This window comes from Mustelus asterias, chromosome 9 (assembly GCF_964213995.1).
Source record: "Mustelus asterias chromosome 9, sMusAst1.hap1.1, whole genome shotgun sequence".
NCBI classification, from domain to species: domain Eukaryota; kingdom Metazoa; phylum Chordata; class Chondrichthyes; order Carcharhiniformes; family Triakidae; genus Mustelus; species Mustelus asterias.
Genome location: NC_135809.1, coordinates 33,239,203 through 33,261,213, shown reverse-complemented (window position 1 = coordinate 33,261,213; position 22,011 = coordinate 33,239,203). Strand labels below are relative to the sequence as shown.

At 44.1% G+C, this 22,011-nt stretch overlaps 1 protein-coding gene across 4 annotated transcripts in view; it reads left to right on the top strand.

Annotated features, from left to right (window-relative positions):
• LOC144498589 (coiled-coil domain-containing protein 91-like) overlaps nt 1-22,011 on the top strand; it is a 167,560-nt gene that overhangs the window by 94,055 nt on the left and 51,494 nt on the right. For all 4 annotated transcript variants that reach the window (XM_078219929.1, XM_078219926.1, XM_078219928.1 and 1 more), the window contains one exon: nt 10,026-10,133. In XM_078219929.1, coding sequence (XP_078076055.1) covers nt 10,026-10,133 — 108 coding nt within the window. The remainder of the gene's footprint in view (nt 1-10,025; nt 10,134-22,011) is intronic.

The following is a 22,011-nucleotide window of genomic DNA, read 5'->3' as shown; positions in this document are numbered from 1 at the left end:
AGATAGTCCTCACTCCCTCCTCCCACCAATTCTCTTGCAGAGCAGCAGCGTGTCCCACCACCATGGATCGCCCTCCCAGTAGGTCACGCCCCCCCCCCCCCCCCCGCCCCTGGCCCTGCGCTTTGGCACTGCCGGGTGCCCCTTGGGCCAGAGTGCCAGGCACCCTTCTTTCCTCTGACTTCCCTGATGGGCCTCAATGACCTCTGTTCCCTCCAGCAGGGTCGGGCGCCTGTTCCTTGTTGGTGGGGAGTAGTCGTAAATGCCGTTGGAGGGAACTACTCCCAGTAGGGGAGAGAAGCCCCCTGTCCCGGGCCCACTAACCATATTGAAATGCTAATTTCAATATGATAATCAGCTCCACGCCGATTTCCGACGCAGAACTGATTATGCTCAAGAGAACCTGGGAGATGTGCAGAGGCCTGGGCGCCCAGCATGAATACTGCTACTCGAGCAGCGCAGCGGGCTGGGAGAATCCTGATCCATATCTGGAACACTGTACAGTTCCAGTCTCCACATTTAAGAAGGGATATATTTGCATTAGAGACAGTGCAACAAAGGTTCCCTAAATTGGTCCCCGGGAATGAGGGGTTGTCCTATGATGACAGGTTAAGTAAATTGAACTGATGTTCTCTAAAATTTAGAAGAATGTCATTGGAATCAGCAAAATTCTGAAGGGGCTTCATTGGGTTGACACTGAGAGTTTGTTTTACTGGTGGGGGGTCTTAAATACAGGGGCACTGTCTCAGGATAAAGAGTAGATCATTTAAGACTGAGATGAGGGGAAATTACTTCACTCAAAGGGTTGTGAATCGTTGGGATTCTCTACCCCAGAGGATTGTGGATGCTCTATTGCTGATTACATGTAAAGCTAGGATAGATAGACGTTTGTTCTCTCAGGGAATTAAAGGATAAAGGGAGCAGGTGGGAAAATGGAGTTGAAGCCATATTTGTATTGAATGGTCTACTTCTACTCCTATTCCTTGTGTATTTGTGTTCTGAAGTATGGTAAAAGAGGAAACCCGACAGACAATTAGCACACGGCAAGATACTACAAACGGCAGTAGATAAAGGAACAGGTAAGCTGTTTTAGTGATGTTAGTTTGACATGAATGTTGGTGAGGAATTCCTTGGTCTTTTTTGAAGTAGTGTCATGAGATCCTTTACATGCATGTGAGAAAACTTGGTTTAATATCTATCTCATCTGAAAGATGGCCCCTCCAACAATGCAGCGGTTCTTTATTACTGCACTTGGGAGTGTGAGGCTGGATTATGGGCTCTCATGCCTTTGTAGTGGACTCATAACATTCTAATTCGAAGATGGGCGTGCCACCAACTGAGCTACAGCTGATACATGGGTGGGGTAGCTTGTTTCAGACAGAATTCTACCAGGCAGCTTGTGGAGAAAAAGATTTCATAGACTTTGTCCGTTGTTAGTAATTTTTCTTCCTGTGTTTATTTTTATAATAAACATGCTGTAAAGAGCTGGAGATGTGGAAAAATGCCATGAGAAGTTTTATTGGTCAGAAAAATAAACTTGCGAGTCACTTCTCTTTGCCAAACTGTCCACGTTTTTCAGTTATTTACTAGAGTACAATAATTTTGAACTCTTATGACATATTATTCATTACTGTATTTATTGAATTGTAGACTGATAATTTCAAACAAAAAAAGAGCAAAACCACAGTGAGTCTCTGCCTGTAGTGTCTGTTAGGCTACTTGTAGAGTTGCATCAGAAAGGTCTGTAAGAACATATGAATGGTGTCCAAAACCAGCTGGCAAGTTAGTTGAAGTAACCTTGGACCAGACATTCTTCTCAAACTTTTGTTTCTTGTTGATGAAAGATGACATAAACGTCTGCTGTGAACTTATATGGAATAATTAACAACACCTAACCAGACATTGGAGGAAACTGTGTAAAATGATCTTTTTTTCTCTCGGTCTATGGATTAAATTATATCTGTCAATTTTGATATATAGGTTACAAAATAATTGTCAGGAAATGTACAGCATATTTTGTGAATTCTTCATTGCAAATCAAGAGTGTACATCTTGAGATATGGTTAAAAACAATTACACGCATGTGTTAATATTGAAGTTTCATAGGATGTGTGCTGGAGAAAATTTTTATAATTATGGCAAATACTTAATTTCAAAGAACATTTTCAAAGTAATTAGGAAGTGAACTTTGGAACAGTGTCAAGAATGTCCAATAGAAGAGTAAGGCATATAATGACAATAGGAAGTTAGCTGAGAGTTCTTAGAATTGCATTATTTGTCACGCTATTGTGCATTTATTGGCAAGAATTTCTGTGCTGCTTGAAGTAAGCAAGTGTTGGTGCTGATTATTGGAGTACTTATCCAGTTTCAACACAGACTTGAACTCGATCAGCTTTAATATGACTTGCATGCAGATTACAATTTCCTTAACTTTGCCCTGAAGGGAACAAAGTTCCCTTGAAATAGCATCCTCTGTGCATCAGTTTGAAATCTCATGTTTCCTACATCAACTATCGTCTCTACTTTGAGTGAGATTGCCAATTTAGCAGAGCAAAAAAATTAAAATGTCCAGATATATATGTTTGTGGTCACAGTGTTGACTTAGTCAGTTGATGGACTGATTTTGATCTCCCCAAGATTAAATAGATAGCAGTCAAATCTGTATTATGTCTTTCCCAGTGATAGTGAAATTGCTGGGTCAAAGCTGGAAAGGTTGAATTTCTGGCAGCTTCCAGGTGATTCAAATTATGGATCACCTCTAACTTTTTGCTACCGCTTTGCCTGCTCCCTAGCAAAAGTCAGCAATTTCTGGGTTTTGGTCCTGTTTCACAATGTACAACTGGAAGCAGAGTGGTTGCTTTTACAATTCATTACATTCTGGAAGAATGTAGGAGAACTGTTTAGGAGTGGAATGGTGGCACAATGGTTAGCACTGCTGCCTCACAGCGTGAGGTTCCCTGATTCGATTCTGGTCTTGGGTGACTGTGTGGAGTTTGCACGTTCTCCCCGTGTCTGCGTGGGTTTCCTCTGGGTGCTCTGGTTTCCTCCCACACTCCAGAGATGTGTGGGTAAGGTTGATTGACCATGCTAAATGGCCCCTTAGTGTCAGGGGGGTTAGCAGGAGAAATACATGAGGTCACGGGAATAGGATCTAGATGGGATTGTTGTCGGTGCAGGCTCGATGGGCTGAATGGTCGCCTTCTGCATTGTAGGAATTCTATGATTGTCTGTGTGGAGTTTGCATATTCTCCCCATGTCTGCGTGGGTTTCCTCTGGATGCTCTGTTTCCTCCCACACTCCAAAGATGTGCAGATTAGGTTGATTGGCCAAGCAAAATTGCCCCTTAGTGTCAGGGGGACTAGCAGGGTAAATATTGGGATATGGCCTGGGTAGCACAGTTGTTGGTGCAGACTCAATGGGCCAAATGGCCTACTTTGCACTGTTTGGATTCGATGATTCCATGAAAAGTCTTATCATTACTTAATGTGCAGGCTATGATATAAAATTAATTGTAGTTGTACACGAGCATGTCAGCTACTAAAAAGCACACTGAGTGAACAGGTTTTCATATCCAAATAAATTTGCATACAAACATTGTTTTTGCAGTCATGATTTTTTAATTCTATAAGTGATTTGCTACTGACTGTTTCAGTAAGTAATTGAGTAATTTGCTGATTACAAATTCTTATCCATCTATATTATGGACATATTTATTTCAAAATTATCTAAAGTACCTAAAAAATAAGTGAGCAACTATCATCAAGCAAGAGTAAGTTCCAAGTTAATTTTCTAATTAAACATTGTTATGCAGAATGATTGTAATATTCACTGTGTGACATCATGAAGTATTTTTGAAGTTTAGCATTTTTTAGATAGACAAATTAGGTTATATGCTTTTCCACCTGTCACAGGTAGCATAGGAGGCTTAGGGGTGATCTTATAGAGGTCTATAAAATAATGAGGGGCACAGATAAGGTAAATAGTCAACATCTTTTCCCAAAGGCGTCTAAAACTAGAGGGCATAAGTTTAAGGTGAAAGGGGAGAGATACAAAAATGTTCAGAGGGCCAGTTTTTTCACGCAGAGGGTGGTGAGTGTCTGGAACGAGCTGCCAGAGGCAGTAGTAGAGGCAGGTACAATTTTGTCTTTTAAAAAGCATTTAGACAGTTACATGGGTAAGATGGGTATAGAGGGATATGGGCCAAATGCAGGCAATTGGGGCTAGCTTGGTGGTAAAAACTAGTGGCATGGCCAAGTTGGGCTGAAGGGCCTATTTCCATGCTGTAAACCTCTATGACCTGGTCCATACCCAGTTCAACATGATGATGAATTGAAGATTCCTCTATGTTGGCAGTACGAGCCATATAGGGAATGATCATGATTGTTGCAAACCTAATTGGCAGTGGACATGGAACCATTGGACATAATTACTTTCTTCTCTGCTTTGACACGAGGTTGGTAATCTTGCTCAAAGTGGTAACATATGGCCCATAATTCTACCAACCAGCAGGAAACCTGGAGGGAACAAAATGCAATTTCTTTCAGGACATTTTTGTCGGTTTTCTGACCCAACCATGTGCTCTTAACTTGCATTTGTGGGCAGGTGACCTCTGCCAAGACCTTCAATATATGCTGGCCTGTAATAGAGGCTCATGAGACCAGCTTAAATGTAGACTCAGAAATATCCCTTCATTGACATGAGGTTGGTATTATTTAGGGCCTTACTGCAAACGTGCATCGTTCCATTTTGTGGCACAGTAATGTTGGAGCTGTACTGTTGTCACAAATTATATTCTCTTAGAAATTTAAAGAAAAATAATCTTGCATCTTGCAAGATTTCTATTTCCACAAACAGGCAGGTTTGTTGGAGCATGCTAGTTAGGTAGGTGATGGATTGTACTGTGTGGCACAATCATATTTGTTATATTTTAAAAAAATGCTCTAAAACTGTTTAACTTCATGCCCTCTATCTCTATATCCCTTAATTTCTATTGCATCAAAAATCTATTGATCTCCATTTTGATCACAGTTAATGACTAAGCATCCACATAAGTGGAGGCCGTGTAGCGGGCTTCCTGCGGGCGCCACAGCCTCCGCATGTCTCTGGCCACCTGACTTCTGGTCTCATCATCAGATGCGTGCCATAATTCGGTGTGGAGCTGATGAAAATATTTAAATTCTAATTTGAATCCCAAAAGCGGGACCGTGATTGAAGTCTCCGGGCCCGCTAGCCTCTCTTCCCACCTGCACACCCCCCCGCCTCTTTCCCCCCCCCCCCCCCCAGGCCAGGAGTGTTTTACTCCAGGGGGTTTTACAACAGCTCCCCATTAATAGGAAGCTGGTGGCTCGATGACGCTGGACTGAAGGGAGGCCATGGAGGCCCCCCAGGAGGCTTGTGTAAGAGAGGAGTGACCCCTCAGCATTGCCAGCCTGGCAGTGCCAGCCTGGCTCTCTTGCACTGCCCAAGCAGGCAATGGAGCAGGGCCAGAAGGGGATGTGCCCTATAGGGGCGGGGCCTATGGAGGAAGATCGGTTGGGGTGGGGGTACTGCTGCCACTCTGCACTTTGGATCAGTGACAGAGGGAGGGAAGGGCTGATCGGGGCTGGCCATTGGGGTGTGGGGGAGGGGGTAGGGATGGCCTGCCAGGGGAGTTGGGGAGATCGAGACTGCGGGGGGAGGTGGTGCCGAGGCGGCGTAGGGGGATGGGGGGGGAGGTGGGGATCGGCCTGCCAGGGGAGTCGGGGAGATTGAGACTGTGGGGGAGGTGGTGCCGAGGCGGTCCGGGGTGTTGGGGGGGAGGGGGGGTTCGGTGTTGGCCCAGAAACATCTGGGAGGCAAGCGATCGGGGTGTAGAGAAGCCAGAGGGGCAGCTATGGGGGGTTGCTATGCTGGCCAACGATCAGGAAGCCTGCAGTGCAGGCTACTGCGCATGCGTCAATCTCTGCTATGACAGATCAATGCATGCGCAGTGGCCTGCGCAGCACTATGCTGCTGCCAGCCTCTCCTGTGGGAACTGCTTTTTAACGAGATTCATGTTAGGGCACTCTACAGTGCACAGTGTGTGAAAGATTCATTTTGAAAGTTCCGCTGAAAAAAGCAGTGGGATTTACTCCAGTTTTGACGCAAATTTGGCAGTTAGAATTCTTTTGGGAGAATTCCACCCCATATTCTTTTGCGTGAAGAAATGTTTTATCATCTATGTCTTAAATGGCCAATCCCTTATTCTGAGATTCAGATGCCGAATTCTAGACTCTCCAGTAAGGGGAAACATCTTCCCTGCGTCTACCCATTCAAGCTCCTTAAAAAAGTTTCAATGAGATCACCCTTCATTTCTCTGAACTCTAGAGACTATAGGCCTAGCCTATTTAATCTCTCCTCCCTCATCCCAGGGATTAGTCTAGGGAACCTTTGTTACACTCACCGTGTATGACTGTCCCTAGTAAGAAAACCAAAACTGTACACAGTACAATTGCAGTAAGACTGAGGCCCTGTACAATTGCAGTAAGATTTCTTCAAACTTTTATACTCCAACTCCTTTGTAATAAAGGCTATTTGCAGGAGATGTAATTTATTTAGATTTTCATAAAACCTTTGATAAGATACCATTTAGACTAATGGATAAAGGCAGAGAATGAGGGATTAGGAGACGAGCAACAGAATGAGAGAACTGACGGGCTTCAAGACAGAAAAAAGAGAGAGGGGTAATGGTGGAAATAGTGTTCCACAGGAATTAGTGGTGGGATTCTGTTGTCCAGAATTTATGTGAATGATTTTGACTTTCAAATCAAGAGCACAACTTAAAATTTGCAGATGACACCAATTTGGAGAGGATAGTCAAACTGAGAAGAATTACAACACATTGTAAAGAATTAACCAAGTTGCACAATGGGTATATAATTGAGAAATGAATTTGAACATAGATAAATGAGAAGTATTATCTTTTGACAAGAAGGATAAGGAGATTGTCTATTATATAGGAAATAAAAATCTAAATGGGGTAGAGGAATAAGGTATCTGGAAATTGAAATACACAAATCATAAAAAAAGTAATGACATAGCTTAACAAGCCATAAAAGAACAAACCAAGACCTCCGATTTATATCTCAAGGGATAAGATCGAAAAGTAAGGAAGTTAGCTTAATTTGTATCGCACCTTAGTTAGACCACACTGGTTGCCATAGTGTAAAGAAAGATGCAGAGGAACTGGAGAGGATGCAAAAATGATTTACAAGGATACTGTCAGAAATGTGGGCATGTGCATATCAGGAAAGGCTGAACAGGCTGTGTTCCTTTTCTCTTGAAAGGAGAAGGATGACTGAAGAGAGGTTTTTATATTTTAATATAGAGTGGCCACAGAATATTTCCACTTCTCAGGAAGAGCAACACTTAAAGCCATCTTGTCTCCAAATAAATCAAATGGACGATTCAGAAGACACCTCCTTATCCAGAGAGTGTTGAGAATGTAGAATTCACCAACACAGGGAGTGGTTGAAGTGAATAAAATAAGGCAGTGGGGGGGTGGGGCAGGGGGTGCCAAATCAGCAGTTTTCAACCGATGTGCCGTGAGAACCGTGCAGCCTGCCGAAATGTTTCAGTGACTGCAATACTGCAGAGGATGGGCAAGCGGGGACTGAAGGAAACCAGCTACCAGCCTGGCCTAGGAACCCAATCTCAGACATCCTGTGGGACTGACTGGCAGGTGCATCGAATAAAAGCAAAAGAATAACCCAGATAAACCCCCAACTTCCAAACTTAAAATCGATTGATCCAAGTGTGTGGAAGTGACGCAACTCAGAGTTAAAAACACAGAGAAAAGTATGTCTTTAATGGGGAGCCTCTTCACTGGTGAGTGCTGGCCAGCATCTCCCACCCTGCTGCTGCCAAAAAATCCACGTCTGACTCTGAAGAAAAAATGTAAAATAAGTAACTATTCAAAAACTCCACTGCCAAGGAAACTTCGGCCCGTGTCTCAGGCTGGCTCGGTTATTCTTACTTCCCAAGCATACTGGTTTAAATGATCATTGCTCAGCACTGCGCTGGCCTTTAGCAAAAGGGACCTGGTCGTTTTTCCAGTTGGAGTTCTATCAGGTTAACAGGATGTCCAAGGAGAATAAACAATCCCTTCCTACCCCTTCTATTTCAAACCAAACACTCAGGAATACATTTTTTCATTTCTTCTTCAGATCCTTTTTTAAAAAAACGCCCATTACAAAACTATAAGCATGAAAAATAAAACGTAAATCAGAAATGCAAGCAGATGTTGGAATTGCATGAGACAAGTTAACCTAAAATGATGAGGAGCAATGCCTGGGTTCAAATAGGAGTTGCACCACATGCTCATCATCCCCTTCTCTCCCCCCCCCCCCCCCCCCCCCCCGCATCTTAAAATGGCACAAGGCAATGGAAGCTTCTCATTTGAGTTAATACAGTCAGTGCTCACCTCTGAGAATTATAAAGTGGGGATTTCAACTTCTGTAAGGATGCATCTGCAAATTCAGAGAAAACAAATCATTTTATGAAACAGTGACAGCAGGAGTTGGAGATGCCTCTCATTTTTAAGCTAACTCTCCCAGAGAGGTTAGAAAGAACAAAGTGCAGAACTTTTACCTGTGGCCCTCCACCGCCTTTCCATTGTGCAGCTACTGACCATAACCATAGTAAATGTAAGTAAATGTGACATTTATGAGCAACTGATTCAGCTGAAAAAAGTGGGTGTGCCATGGAATTGTTTGTCTCATTGAAGTGTGCTGCGTTACTGAAAGGTTGGGAACCACTGATAATCATGCGAGTTAGAAAGGAATAGAGAGTTATGTTAATAGTTAGATGAGGAAAGCTTGGAGGAGGTTCAAGAGGAGCATAAATGCTAACACTGACAGGTTGGGCTAAGTGGCTTGTCTATGCTGTATATCCCAGAAAATTCCTCATTTCCTTGAGATCCTTGGTTCTCCACTATTTAGGGAATTTGTTTTGTGTCTTCTACTGTGAAGGCAGGTACAAAGTATTCGTTTCATGCTTCTGCCATTTTGTTATCTTCCCCCCCATTATGATTTCTCCTATCTCATTGTAACATTTACTTTTGTTGCTCTCTTCCTTGTCAATAAATATCATCATTTTGTGTAGCAATTGAAACCTGACATTTGTGGATTATTTTATAACTGAAACACCTATGAAAGGAAGAAATGTAGTCCGATGAAAGGTGTTGAATAGCAACAAATTTTCAAAAAATTGGAAACTAATCACTAAAGTTCACATTTAGTAAAATTACAATATTCCAATTAACCTAGAGGAGGGATGGAAGGAGTCACACATTTCAAAGTTAAATTCTTGGATTAGAAAATGATCTGTGGACCTTTGTCCAACCTGATCACTTGCATTTTGGACCATCTGTAGTTCTTTCCCCTCAAAAATCTAGAATCCTGGAATGGTTTTGTATAGGATACTATAGTTGTCCTCCTACCACACCCATACAATGGAGTATCTGCCTCATTGCCTTTTACGCTCTACTTCTCAGAATTTCCATCTGCTTTTACTTGACTTGACGTTTTTAGCATCATCCTGCCCCATGGGATTTCACAGCATGCAGGTTTAATGTGCAGAGGATGTGGTATTTGTCAGTTAGTGAAATATGTCTGGTGGTTCTTCCTTCAGCTTTCCTTTGCCTGCGTCCTGTGTGGTCTGTCTTTAGATCACTAAATTGAGCTCACTTTAGTCAAGTGAACCGACTACCTTCCCAGCTGCTTGTGATATGTCTGGATTTGTAGGAGAAGCAGTCTTTGAAATGGGAATGCTGACTACGATATGAAGCATGCGGAAACTTCAGTTGGGTCAATTTATATTAGACTGAATCTAATTACTTTATATTAATAACCCTCAGATCAAAAGAATAAATCCCCTAATAGAGATTTTTTGAGAGATATGAATCTAATTGTGATATTTCTTTAGTCTTTTATTATTTCAATTTAATCATTTTAAACATAATCTGTTTGAAAATGTAATCTATTTTGTTTGGCTTGTTCTCTTTGTTTAAGGCATTAACAAAGTCTGCTGTACAGCAACAGCAAGAAGCAAGCAGAAAATACCTTCAGTCGGCCATAGAGAATCAAATGCAGAAATGTGAAGAACTGCTGAACACACAGGTAATGTTATTACATTATGTTATTGACAAATGTCATGCTATAATACTGTGACAAAGATAAAAGTTTCCGGCTTTGTCCTTCACATGTTTGCATCCATTGATACAGTTAATTATAACATCCTTCTCCAACACCTCTACTTAACCAGCTGGGTGGGACTACTCATTTGGCACTATTTTTATTTATCTAATCGGAACCAGAGTATAATTGGGATAGACTTCTCTTCCTTCTCCTGCATCGTTGCCCTTCCTATTTCTTATCTACATGCTGCCCATTGGCAACATCATCTGAAAACACACCGTTAATTTCACAATATGGTGACAACATCCAAACTTCATTCCTTTGTTGCCAACTCTATTCTTCTTTCTGGCAACAGTCTGAGGTTAGTCTCTTTGCAACCTTGGAGAGACATTTGATCCCACGATGAGCCCCTAGTTAGCCCTCATTGTAAAGGAGCCCCAAGGTAGACCTTGTAATAAATGAGCCACTAGGCAGCAGTGATCAAAACATGACTGAATTTCACAGTCAGCTTGAAGGAGAGAAAAGTGTATTTACAATCTACATCAATAACTGGGAGGAAGTGACCAAATGTACAGTTGCTAAATTTGCTGCTGATACAGAATTACATAGAGCAAGTTGCAAAGCGGACATAAGAATTTTCCAGATATTAATGCTGGCAGGATATTCTGGTCCCACCGATGGCGCATCCGCAGTGCACTCAACGGGAAACCCTGTTGACAATAGTGAGACCAGAAGGTCCCACTGCCCGCCAGTGGCAGGTCGCATCTGCTATTCCAAAACACATGGTGGGGTACGTGGAAAATCCCGCCCAGGGAGTCTGCAAAGGGATATGAATATGTTAGGTGAATGGGAAAATTTATGATGGAGTATAATATGAAAAATGTAAACTTGTCCATTTTAATAGGACGAATAGAAAGTCTCAACATACTAAATGGAAAGAGATTGCATAGCTCTGCAGTACAGAGTGATCTGAGTGCCCTGGTATAGGAATCTCAAATAGCTGGTATTCAGGTTTGGCAAGTGATTCGGAAGGTTAATGGAAATTTTACTGCAGTTAAACAGGGTGTTGGTGAGACTATATCTGGAGTACAGTGTACAACCTGGGACTTCTGAGCTAAGAAAGGATATAATTGCATTGGAGGCAGTGCAGAGAAGGTTCATTCGACAGATTCCTGGAATGGTGTGATTATCTTACAAGGAAAGGTTGGACGTGTATCCATTGGAGTTTAGAAGAATGAAGTAATGAGTGGGCAAAGAAGTGGCAGATGGAATACAATGTGGGTAAGTATAAGATTATGCTCTTTGGTAGGAAGAATAGAGGTGTAGACTATTTTCTAAATCATAGAGTCCTACAGTGCAGAAGGAGGCCATTTGGCCCATGAAGTCTGCACCAACCACAATCCCACTCAGGCCCTATCCCCACAGCCCCATGCATTTACCCTAGCTAGTCCCCCTGACAGGGGCAATTTAGCATGGCCAATCCACCAAACTCGCACATCTTTGGACTGTGGGAGGAAACTGGAGCACCCTGAGGAAACCCACACAGACATGGGGAGAAGGTGCCAACTCCACACAGACAGTGACCCAAGCTGGGAATCGAACTCGGGCCCCTGGTGCTGTGAGGCAGCAGTGCTAACCACTGTGCCGCCCATAAATGGAGGAAGGCTTCGGAAATCTGAAGCACAAAGGGACTTGGGAGTCCTGGTTCAGGACTCTCTTAAGGTTAACATGGAGGTTCAGTTGGCATTTAGGAAGACAAATTTAGTGTTAGCGTTCATTTCTAGAGAGCTCGAATACAAGAACAGGGATGTACTACTGAGGCTGTATAAGGCTTTGGTCAGACCCAATTTGGAATATTGTGAGCAGTTTCGGGCCCCATACCTAAGGGAGGATGTGCTGACCTTGGAGGGGGCCAGAGGAGGTTCACAAGAATGATCCCAGGAATGAAGGGTTTGTCATATGGGGAGCAGTTGAGGAGTCTGGGCCTATACTCAATGGAGTTTAGAAGGATGAGGGGGATCTAATTGAAACTTACAGAATACTGAGAGGCCTGGATGGAGTGGGCGTGGAAAGGATGTTTTCACTAGTGGGAGAGACGAGAGCTCAAGGGCACAACCTCAGAGTGAAGGGACACTCCTTTAAAACTGAGATGAGGAGGAATTTCTTCAGCCAGAGGGTGGTGAATCTGTGGAACTCATTGCCACAGAGGGCTTTGGAGGCCAGGTCATTGAGTGTCTTTAAGACAGAGATAGATAAGTTTTTGATCAATAAGGGAATCAAGGGTTACAGGGAGAAGGCAGGAGAATGGAGATGAGAATCATATCAGCCATGATTGAATGGTGGAGCAGACTATGAGTGGCCAAATTCTGCTCCTATATCTTATGGTCTATGGTCTAAGTAACCTTACTGAAACATAGAAGATCCTGATGGGAACTTGACTGGATGGATATTGGAAAGAAACATTTTCTCTCAGTGAGTCGTTAGTCTGTGGAATTCTCTTCCATATTGAACATTCTTAAAGCTATTTAGATTGATTCTTGACTAAGAAGAAAGTCAAGGTTAAATGGGGTAGGTAGGAAAGTAGAGGTCAAAATCAGATCAGCTATAATCTTATCAAATGAGAGAGTAGGCTCGGAGGGTTGAATGACTTACTTCTGCTTTTAATTTGTACGTTTTTATGTAACTCCATACAACATCTGCCTTCACCCCTGCAGAAGGCACATATGCTCCTGATCCCTAAACCATTCCTTCATTACCTCCAAACTTGACTATTCCAAGACATGACTGGCTGCTCTTGTAGATTGTACTCTCCATAAACTCAAGGACATCCAAAACTCTGCTGTCCATGTTTTAACTTGCACCAAGTCCTGTTCCCCCATCACCACTGTGTTTGCTGACCTACATTGGTTCTTGGTCAAGCAACATCTCAATTTCTTCCTTGTTTTCAAATCCCTCCATAGCTTCACCCCTCCCTAGCTCTGCACCTTTCTACTTCCTCTTTTAAGACATTCTATAAAATCTGCCTCTTTTAGTTTAAGTGACTTGGTGTCATATTTTGTTCTATAATGCTCCTGTAAAACACCTTGGGAAGTTTTATTACATTAAATGGCAATGTATAAAGATAAGTTCTTATTACTAATGCTTCAAACGCAGACACCTTGGTTTTTGTATGAAGTTGAAGTGTCCTAAGTACTTAGTTCATTGTGAATTTGAGAATCTTAAGTTTTACTACATCATTTATTGTTACTTCTACTCATGGGACTCCTTATTCCTGCTGCTTTTTTCATGCTGGCTGTGAACCAAAGTAGTTTTATTATTTCCAATGGCCAATAGTAGGCTGAGGCTGGGCTGAGACCAGTGAGGGCATGAACCTGACTACCATCAATCTGCATGGATTTAGATATGCCTGAACAGCGTAACACTTGGGAATGTCAGATGTTTTCTCCCTCTGCTGGCATGACTTCACATCAGCGGGAATCACTCGTACTGTCCAGCAGTTGAGAAGACCACGCTGGGCATGCGGAGGCCAATGCAGCCCCCAGGTGGTCAGGGACATGGCAGGGCAGTGCCAGGTTGGCACTGGGGGGAGTGGGGGGGGAGGAGATTGCTCCAGTATCTGTTTGTGGAAGGAGCCTGCTTCTTATCTTTGAGATTGGAGTGCTATTTAAAAAGGGTGCCCCAATCTCTGTGGAGCCGAACTTGCCTTAGACCCTGCCCTTGAAGAATGGGGGTGCAAAACACGCCCCCTGCTTTTTTTTTGACATGGGGAAAAATCTTATTAAAGAATGGCAGAGTGTTGGTTCCGGTGAGGAAAAGGGCACGTTTCACTCCAGAGAAATACACCTGTCTTCCCTCCAGATCTTACCACACTCTGCCACAAAAAACATGTTGGCGTGTTTCACGCCGCCATAGAGTCATAGAGGTTTACAGCATGGAAACAGGCCCTTCGGCCCAACTTGTCCATGCCACCTTTTTTTTTTAAAACCCCTAAGCTAATCACAATTGCCCACATTTGGCCCATATCCCTCTATATCCATCGTGCCTATGTAACTATCTAAATGCTTTTTAAAAGATAAAATTGTACCCGCCTCTACTACTACCTCCAGCAGCTTGTTCCGGTCACTCTCCACTCCCTGTGTGAAAACATTGCCCCTCTGGACACTTTTGTATCTCTCCCCTCTCACCTTAAACCTATGCCCTCTAGTTTTAGACTCCCCTACCTTTGGGAAAAGATATTGACTATCTACCTTGTCTATGCCCCTCATTATTTTATAGACCGCTATAAGATCACCCCTCAGCCTCCTACGCTCCAGAGAAAAAAGTCCCAGTCTATTCAGCCTCTCCTTATAACTCAATCCATCACTGTGCTCAGTTCTGGTCGCCTCACTATAGGAAGGATGTGGAAAAGATTGAAAGGGTGCAGAGGAGATTTACAAGGATGTTGCCTGGATTGAGTGGCATGCCTTATGAGGATAGGCTGAGGGAGCTCGGTCTTTTCTCCTTGGAGAGACGAAGGATGAGAGGAGACCTAATAGAGGTGTATAAGATGTTGAGAGGCATAGATCGAGTGGACTCTCAGAGGCTTTTTCCCAGGGTGGAAATGTCTGCTACGAGAGGAGACAGGTTTAGGGTGCTGGGGGGTAGGTACAGGGGAGATGTTAGGGGTAAGCTTTTCACACAGAGGGTGGTGGGCGAGTGGAATCGGCTGCCGTCAGTGGTGGTGGAGGCGAACTCAATAGGGTCTTTTAAGAGACTCCTGGATGAGTACATGGAGCATAATAGGATGGAGGGTTATAGGTAGGTCTAGAAGGTAGGGATGTGTTCGGCACAACTTGTGGGCCGAAGGGCCTGTTTGTGCTGTAGTTTTTCTATGTTCTATGTTCTATCAAGTCCCGGTAGCATCCTAGTAAATCTTTTCTCCACTCTTTCTAGTTTAATAATATCCTTTCTATAATAGGGTGACCAGAATTGCACCAGTATTCCAAGTGTGGCCTTACCAATGTCTTGTCCAACTTCAACAAGACGTCCCAACTCCTGTATTCAATGTTCTGACCGATGAAACCAAGCATGCCGAATGCCTTCTTCACGACCCTGTCCACCTGTGACTCTACTTTCAAGGAGCTATGAACATGTACCCCTAGATTTCTTTGTTCTGTAACGCTCCCCAACACCCTACCATTAACTGAGTAAGTCCTGCCCTGGTTCAATCTACCAAAATGCATCACCTCGCATTTGTCTAAATTAAACTCCATCTGCCATTCGTCAGCCCACTTGCCCAATTGATCAAGATCCCGTAGCAATTGGAGATAACTTTCTTCACTGTCCACTATGCCACCAATCTTGGTGTCATCTGCAAACTTACTAACCATGCCCCCTATATTCTCATCCAAGTCATTAATATAAATGACAAATAACAGTGGGCCCAGCACTGATCCCTGAGGCACACCACTGGTCACAGGCCTCCAGTTTGAAAAACTCTACAACCACCCTCTGGCTTCTGTCAAGAAGCCAATTTTGTATCCATTTAGATACCTCATCCTGGATCCTGTGAGATTTAACTTCATGCAACAACCTACCATGCGGTATCTTGTCAAAGGCCTTGCTAAAGTCCATGTAGACAACATCAACTGCACTGCCCTCATCTGCCTTCTTGGTTCCCCCTTCAAAATACTCAATTAAATTGTGAGACATGATTTTCTACTCACAAAGCCATGCTGACTGTCCCTAATCAGTCCTTGCATCTCTAAATGCCTGTAGATCCTGTCTCTCAAAATACCTTCCAACAATTTACCCACCACAGATGTGAGGCTCATTGGCCTGTAGCTGTCAGGCTTCTCCCTGCAGCCCTTTTTAAACAAAGGCACAACATTTGCCACTCTCCAATCTTCAGGCACCTCACCCGTGACTATCGATGATTCAAATATCTCGGCTAGGGGACCCGCAATTTCCTCCCTAGCCTTCCACAAGGTCCTGGGATATACTTCATCAGGTCCCGGGGATTTATCTACCTCGATGCGCTTTAAGACTTCCAGCACCTCTTTCTCTGTAATATGTACACTCCTCAAGACATCACTATTTATTTCCCCAAGTTCCCTAACATCCATGCTTTTCTCAACAGTAAATACTGATGAGAAATATTCATTTAGGATCTCAGCCATCTCTTGTGGATCCGCACATAGATTACCTTGTTGATCCTTAAGAGGCCCTACTCTCTCCCTTGTTACTCTTTTGCCTTTTATGTATTTGTAGAAGCTCTTTGGATTCTCCTTTGCCTTTTCTGCCAAAACAATTTTGTGTCCCCTTTTTGCCCTCCTGTTTTTCTCTTAACTCTACTCCTACACCCCCTATACTCTTCAAGAGATTCAATTGATCCCAGCTGCCTATGCATGTCATGTGCTTCTTTCTTCTTCTTGACCAGGACCTCAATATCCCGAGTCATCCAGGGTTCCTGACTTCTGCCAGCCTTGCCCTTCACTCTAAGAGGAATGTGTTTACCCTGAACCCTGGTTCACACACTTTTGAAAGAATGCCACTTACCAGACGTCCCTTTCCCTTCCCACAGACTCCCCCAATTAACTTTTGAAAGTTCCTGCCTGATACCATCAAAATTGGCCTTGCCCCAATTTAGAATTTTAACTTTTGGGACAGACCTATCATTCTCCATAGCTACCTTAAAAACTAATAGAATTATGGTCACTGGTCCCAAAGTGATCCCTCACTAACACTTCTGTCACCTGCCCTTCCTTATTTCCCAAGAGGAGGTCAAGTTTTGCCCCCTCTCTAGTCAGGCCATCCACATACTGAATGAGAAATTCCTCCTGAATGCACTCAACAAATTTCTCTCCATCCAACCCTCTAATACTATGGCTGTCCCAGTCAGTGTTGGAAAAATTAAAATCTCTGACTATTACCAGCCTATTTTTCTTTGGAGCTATCTGTAATCTCCTTACATATTTGCTCCTCAATTTCCCGCTGACTATTTGGGGGCCTATAGTACAACCCTATCAAAGCGATTTCCCCTTTCTTATTTTTCAGTTCTACCCATATAGACTCAGTGGCCGAACCCTTGGATATATCCCCTCTCAGTACTGCCGTGATGCTTTCCCTAATCAAAAATGCAACTCCCCCTCCTCTCTTACCTCCTGTTCTATCTTTCCTATAGCATCTGTACCCTGGAACATTAAGCTGCTAGTCCTGTCCCTCCCTTAGCCATGTTTCAGTAATTGCTATAATATCCCAGTCCCACGTACCCATCAATGCCCTGAGTTCATCTGCCTTGCCCGTCAGGCCTCTTGCATTGAAATAAATGCAGTTTAATCTGGACTTCCCTTGCTCTCTGTCTTGCTTTTGTCTGATCTGTCTGGTACTACGATTACTGACACTGCCTTTACTAATTAATGTGCTCTCTTTAACTTCTGTACTGTCCTCAAACTTCTCTTCTGTCTCCCTACTACTTTGAATCCCACCCCCCTGCCAAACTAGTTTAAACTCTCCCGAGTGGCTCTAGCAAATCTCCCCGCCAGGATGTTAGTCCCCCTCCAGTTCAGGTGTAACCCATCCCTCTTGAACAGATCAGCCCTTCCCCAGAAAAGATCCCAATGATCCAAAAATCTAAATCCCTGCCCCCTGCACCAGCTCTCAAGCCAGGCATTCATCTGCCTAATCCTCCTATTCCTATCATGCAGGAGGACAGAGCCTAAACAAACCGACAAAGCCCGGCTGCACTGAGATCGGGATGCCATGTTTAAAGGGCACTCCGATCAGATGAAACAATGACCTCGCCTCAGCCCACCATGAAGATCTTGGGGGCTTTCCTGCCCGGACCCCTCCCCCCACTGCCCACCCCAGGCAGCCATTACTGACATCCCCAACTCGCACATCTGCTCTCTGACCATACCACAGAGAAATGAATCCCTCCCCCACCCCTCATGAAACTCCCACTGGGGTCTGCCCCTGGCGCCAGTTGGCACTGTCACATTGGCAAAGTGCTAACCTGTGCCAAGGGGCAGTGCCAGGGGCATTCCCAGGCCACAGCCTGGCCATGTACCTCTTCCTCAGGGCATATACTTACCTTTATGCCTCCGGAGTGTTCCCCACAGCAGGTTCAAGTCTGGGTGAACCTATTGTAAATCATGCCGACGTGACGGGGGTCAATATCTGGCAGATGGAGTGTTTAATAATATGGTAATATATTAAAATGAATGGACACGGACCTGATTATGTCACCGGTGAGGGGCTATGAAAATCGGAAGTCACTATCCAAAACTTCTGGGGTTTCACCAAATCTTGAGCCTATTCCCCGGATGGCTAGGGTGGGCTCAAGATCACCCCCAAAGTTTCTGAAGATCTGGAGCGAAAACCTGGCCATGTCTCTGGGAAGAAACACATCGGTTTTCCATCAGATCCTGCCATTTTGCCATTTTTTGAGAAAATTCCACCCTGAATGTCAGACAGGTTCATTCACATTTTCGGAATAAAGTAATTAAATCTACAAATTGTTATTCGTCTTGAAATAAAATTGCACCAATGTTTCTGAGTTCACAGGCAGACCACCGTGATAATTTATATAGATTTGACATATTTCTCTCATCAAAACAATATTGTATCAATATATAACTCCAGTTTAAGCTGATCCATCTTGGCATTCTGAAGGTAGATCCTTGATCCATCTTGGCCTGAAGGTAGATCTTTGCATATCACATAGAAACATAGAAAATACAAGCAGGAGTAGGCCATTCGGCCCTTTGAGCCTGCTCCGCCAATCATTTTGATCATGGCCGATCATCAAAATCAATATCCTAATCCTGCATTCCCTCTTATCCCTTGATCCCTTTAGCCCCAAGAGCTATCTAATTTCTTCTTGAAATCACTCGATGTTTTGGCCTCAACTACGTTCTGTGGTCGTGAATTCCACAGATTCACCACTCTTTGGGTGAAGAAATTTTTCTTCACCTCAGTCCTAAAAGATACCCCTTATCCTCAAACTATGACCCTTAGTTTTGGACTCCCCCATCATCGGGAACATTCTTTCTGAATCTACCCTGTCTAATCCTGTTACCTGTTTAGTATTGGTTGAAATATAAGAAATGTCCCTCTCCCCTATACTTACCTTAGCGCCCTCAGTGGAATCCCCTCACCTAATTCCTGCTCTTGTTGTTGTAAACCTCACCAACGTGATGTCACGTTGAAACAGTTTGAATATTCAGTGAAGGGGGATCATGTGGTTGGAGGCCCACTAATAATACTAAATTGAATTAAAATCCATTTAAATGAGGTCATTATATCACCGATGAGGGGTGGGGAACGTCAGGAAGCAAGATTTGCTGGGATTTTGTGCTGGTGTTGCTGTTTAAGCTCGAGGTAAATGTGGGTGCAAAGTCATCCCCCAGATCTGTGATTTAATAAATGTTTGTCAACCAAAGTTATTGAGGGACCTAAGGCAAGGGTGTATATGGAATTCAATCAAGAATCATTGAATCCATTCGTCCCATCGTGCTTGCACCAACAACAATCCAACCCAGGCCCTATCCCTGTAACCCCAAGTAGTTACCCTGCTAATCCAAACATTAACTTACCATGGCCAATCAACCGGGCGGCACGGTAGCACAGTGGTTAGCACTGCTGCTTCACAGCTCCAGGGACCCGGGTTCGATTCCCGGCTTGGGTCACTGTCTGTGTGGAGTTTGCACATTCTCCTCGTGTCTGCGTGGGTTTCCTCCGGGTGCTCTGGTTTCCTCCCACAGTCCAAAGATGTGTGGGTTAGGTTGATTGGCCATGCTAAAAATTGCCCTTAGTGTCCTGAGATGCGTAGGTTAGAGGGATTAGTGGGTGGGGATGTGGGGGTAGGGCCTGGGTGGGATTGTGGTCAGTGCAGACCCGATGGACCGAATGGCCACTTTCTGTACTGTAGGGTTTCTATGATTTCTATAACCTGCACATTTTAGGACTGTGGGAGGAAACCAGAGTACCTGGAGGAAACCCACGTAGACACAGGGAGAACATGCAAACTCTACACAGACAGTAACCCGATCAGCCATGATCTCATTGAATGGTGACGGAACAGACTAGGGGGGAGGGGGTTTAAATGGCCTATTCCTGTATTTGACGCTATTCTGACACTACCAAGGACTCAAATACCTGCATATACCCATTTGAAACTTTAGTAACTGCAACAGAGTTGTGATCTGTCTTAGTGCAGGTCCTCTGCACGTTTCTCCATTTCTTGCAGTCTCGTCATAGGGGCCTCCCATTTTCAATTTCAAGTTGTCTAACATCATTATTTTATTTCTTGCTCTAATCTTTCTTTCGTCACCTCCTTCTGCAAGTTCTCATCCCTTAGAATATGGCCAGTTCTGTCTGTTGCCTTTTCTTGATGGTATTCACTATCTTTCCTCCTCCACCATTCCGAGAACTTCTTGTGTTCTTTCCAACTAACCTGCTCCCTCCTTCTCCAGAACCACATTTCACAACCTTCTAATCTTTGAGTATTAATTATGAATTAACTTGAGAGTGATTGACTTGTGTAAGGAGATATACACTAAGGGAGAAGGGCCAGTACGGCGCACCATATATAAATCATGAGACAATCTTACCTGGGGATACAAGCAAAGATGCAGATGAACTGAACTTCCTCAACAGGTTTAGCAGCACAACCACAGGTTATTTTGTTCTGGCAACAGACGGAAAAATCCAGAAAGATAGTGGGATCTATATGAGTATTGCATTGTTTCCTGCATTGCAGCAGTGGCTATTCTTCAAAAACTACTTCACTGGCTATGAAATGCTTTGAGACAACCAGTGATTGTGAAAAGCATGATATAAATACAAATCTTTATTTTTTTCTTCAGAATATCAGTTTGAAGGAAATCCATGTATCAACAGCAAAATAGTTTCTTCCATTGACATGCCTTGTATGCAGCATGTTTCATTCACGTACAATAACATCTATTCAATCAAAATGATAATAGTTAACATCCTTTTCTCACCTCACACCCGATTACAACAGGTTCAGTTTCACCAAATACTGTCCTGATTGTTGCAGTTTATCTCATGAACAGGGCCCAATTTTACCATTTTGATTCTAAGTGCTGAATCTGGGTGCAATTCAGATCCGACTTGGAAAACTGCTCTCAGGCGTCCCCATACGCACTCAGCCCGAAAATAAATCGCGAGTCTGAATTGCGCTGTGGGCGGGGCTTATTGCGCCCGAATTGCTGCAGCTCCGATTGGAGCCTTCAACTGCGCATGCGCAGTGAGAAAAATTTTTAAAAACGTTCCCCAGCCACATCGCTCCCGGGCCGCAAAAAGTGGATAAAGCGGCCCGGGAGCAAAAAGCGCGAGCGATGGCCCCCACAGACATCATCCCACCCTGCAACGTAACTGTCCCCCTTACCCACCCACCCACCCCCGCGCTACCCAGACCGATTGTGACTCCCTGCCTCCCTCCCCCCACCCCCACCGATTGCCCACCGAGTGGCAGCGGATCCCCCTGCTCCTGCCCCCCCACTAGAGAACGATTTGCCCCCCCCCCCTCCCACAAGAGAACCATCTGGCCTGCCTCCCTCCTCCTCCTCCCCCACCCCACCAGACAATGATCTGGCCTCTTCCCCCCACCACCAGAGAATGGACGTCGCGCCCATTTCGCAGTTCGGATCGTGGCCATTTTCAGGCCTTGGTAAAGTGGGCATCTGCACGGACGCAGGTGCAGATCGCGCTAATCGCCTCATGCCCGACCGTACCACGTTTTCGCAATGGTAAAATCGGGCCCACAATCTTTCCACTCTCCAGTAATGCACTCCAGCAATTTCAACAACTTTTGCCAGTTCATCCGATCAAAAAGCTTTTCATAATCCACAAAGCA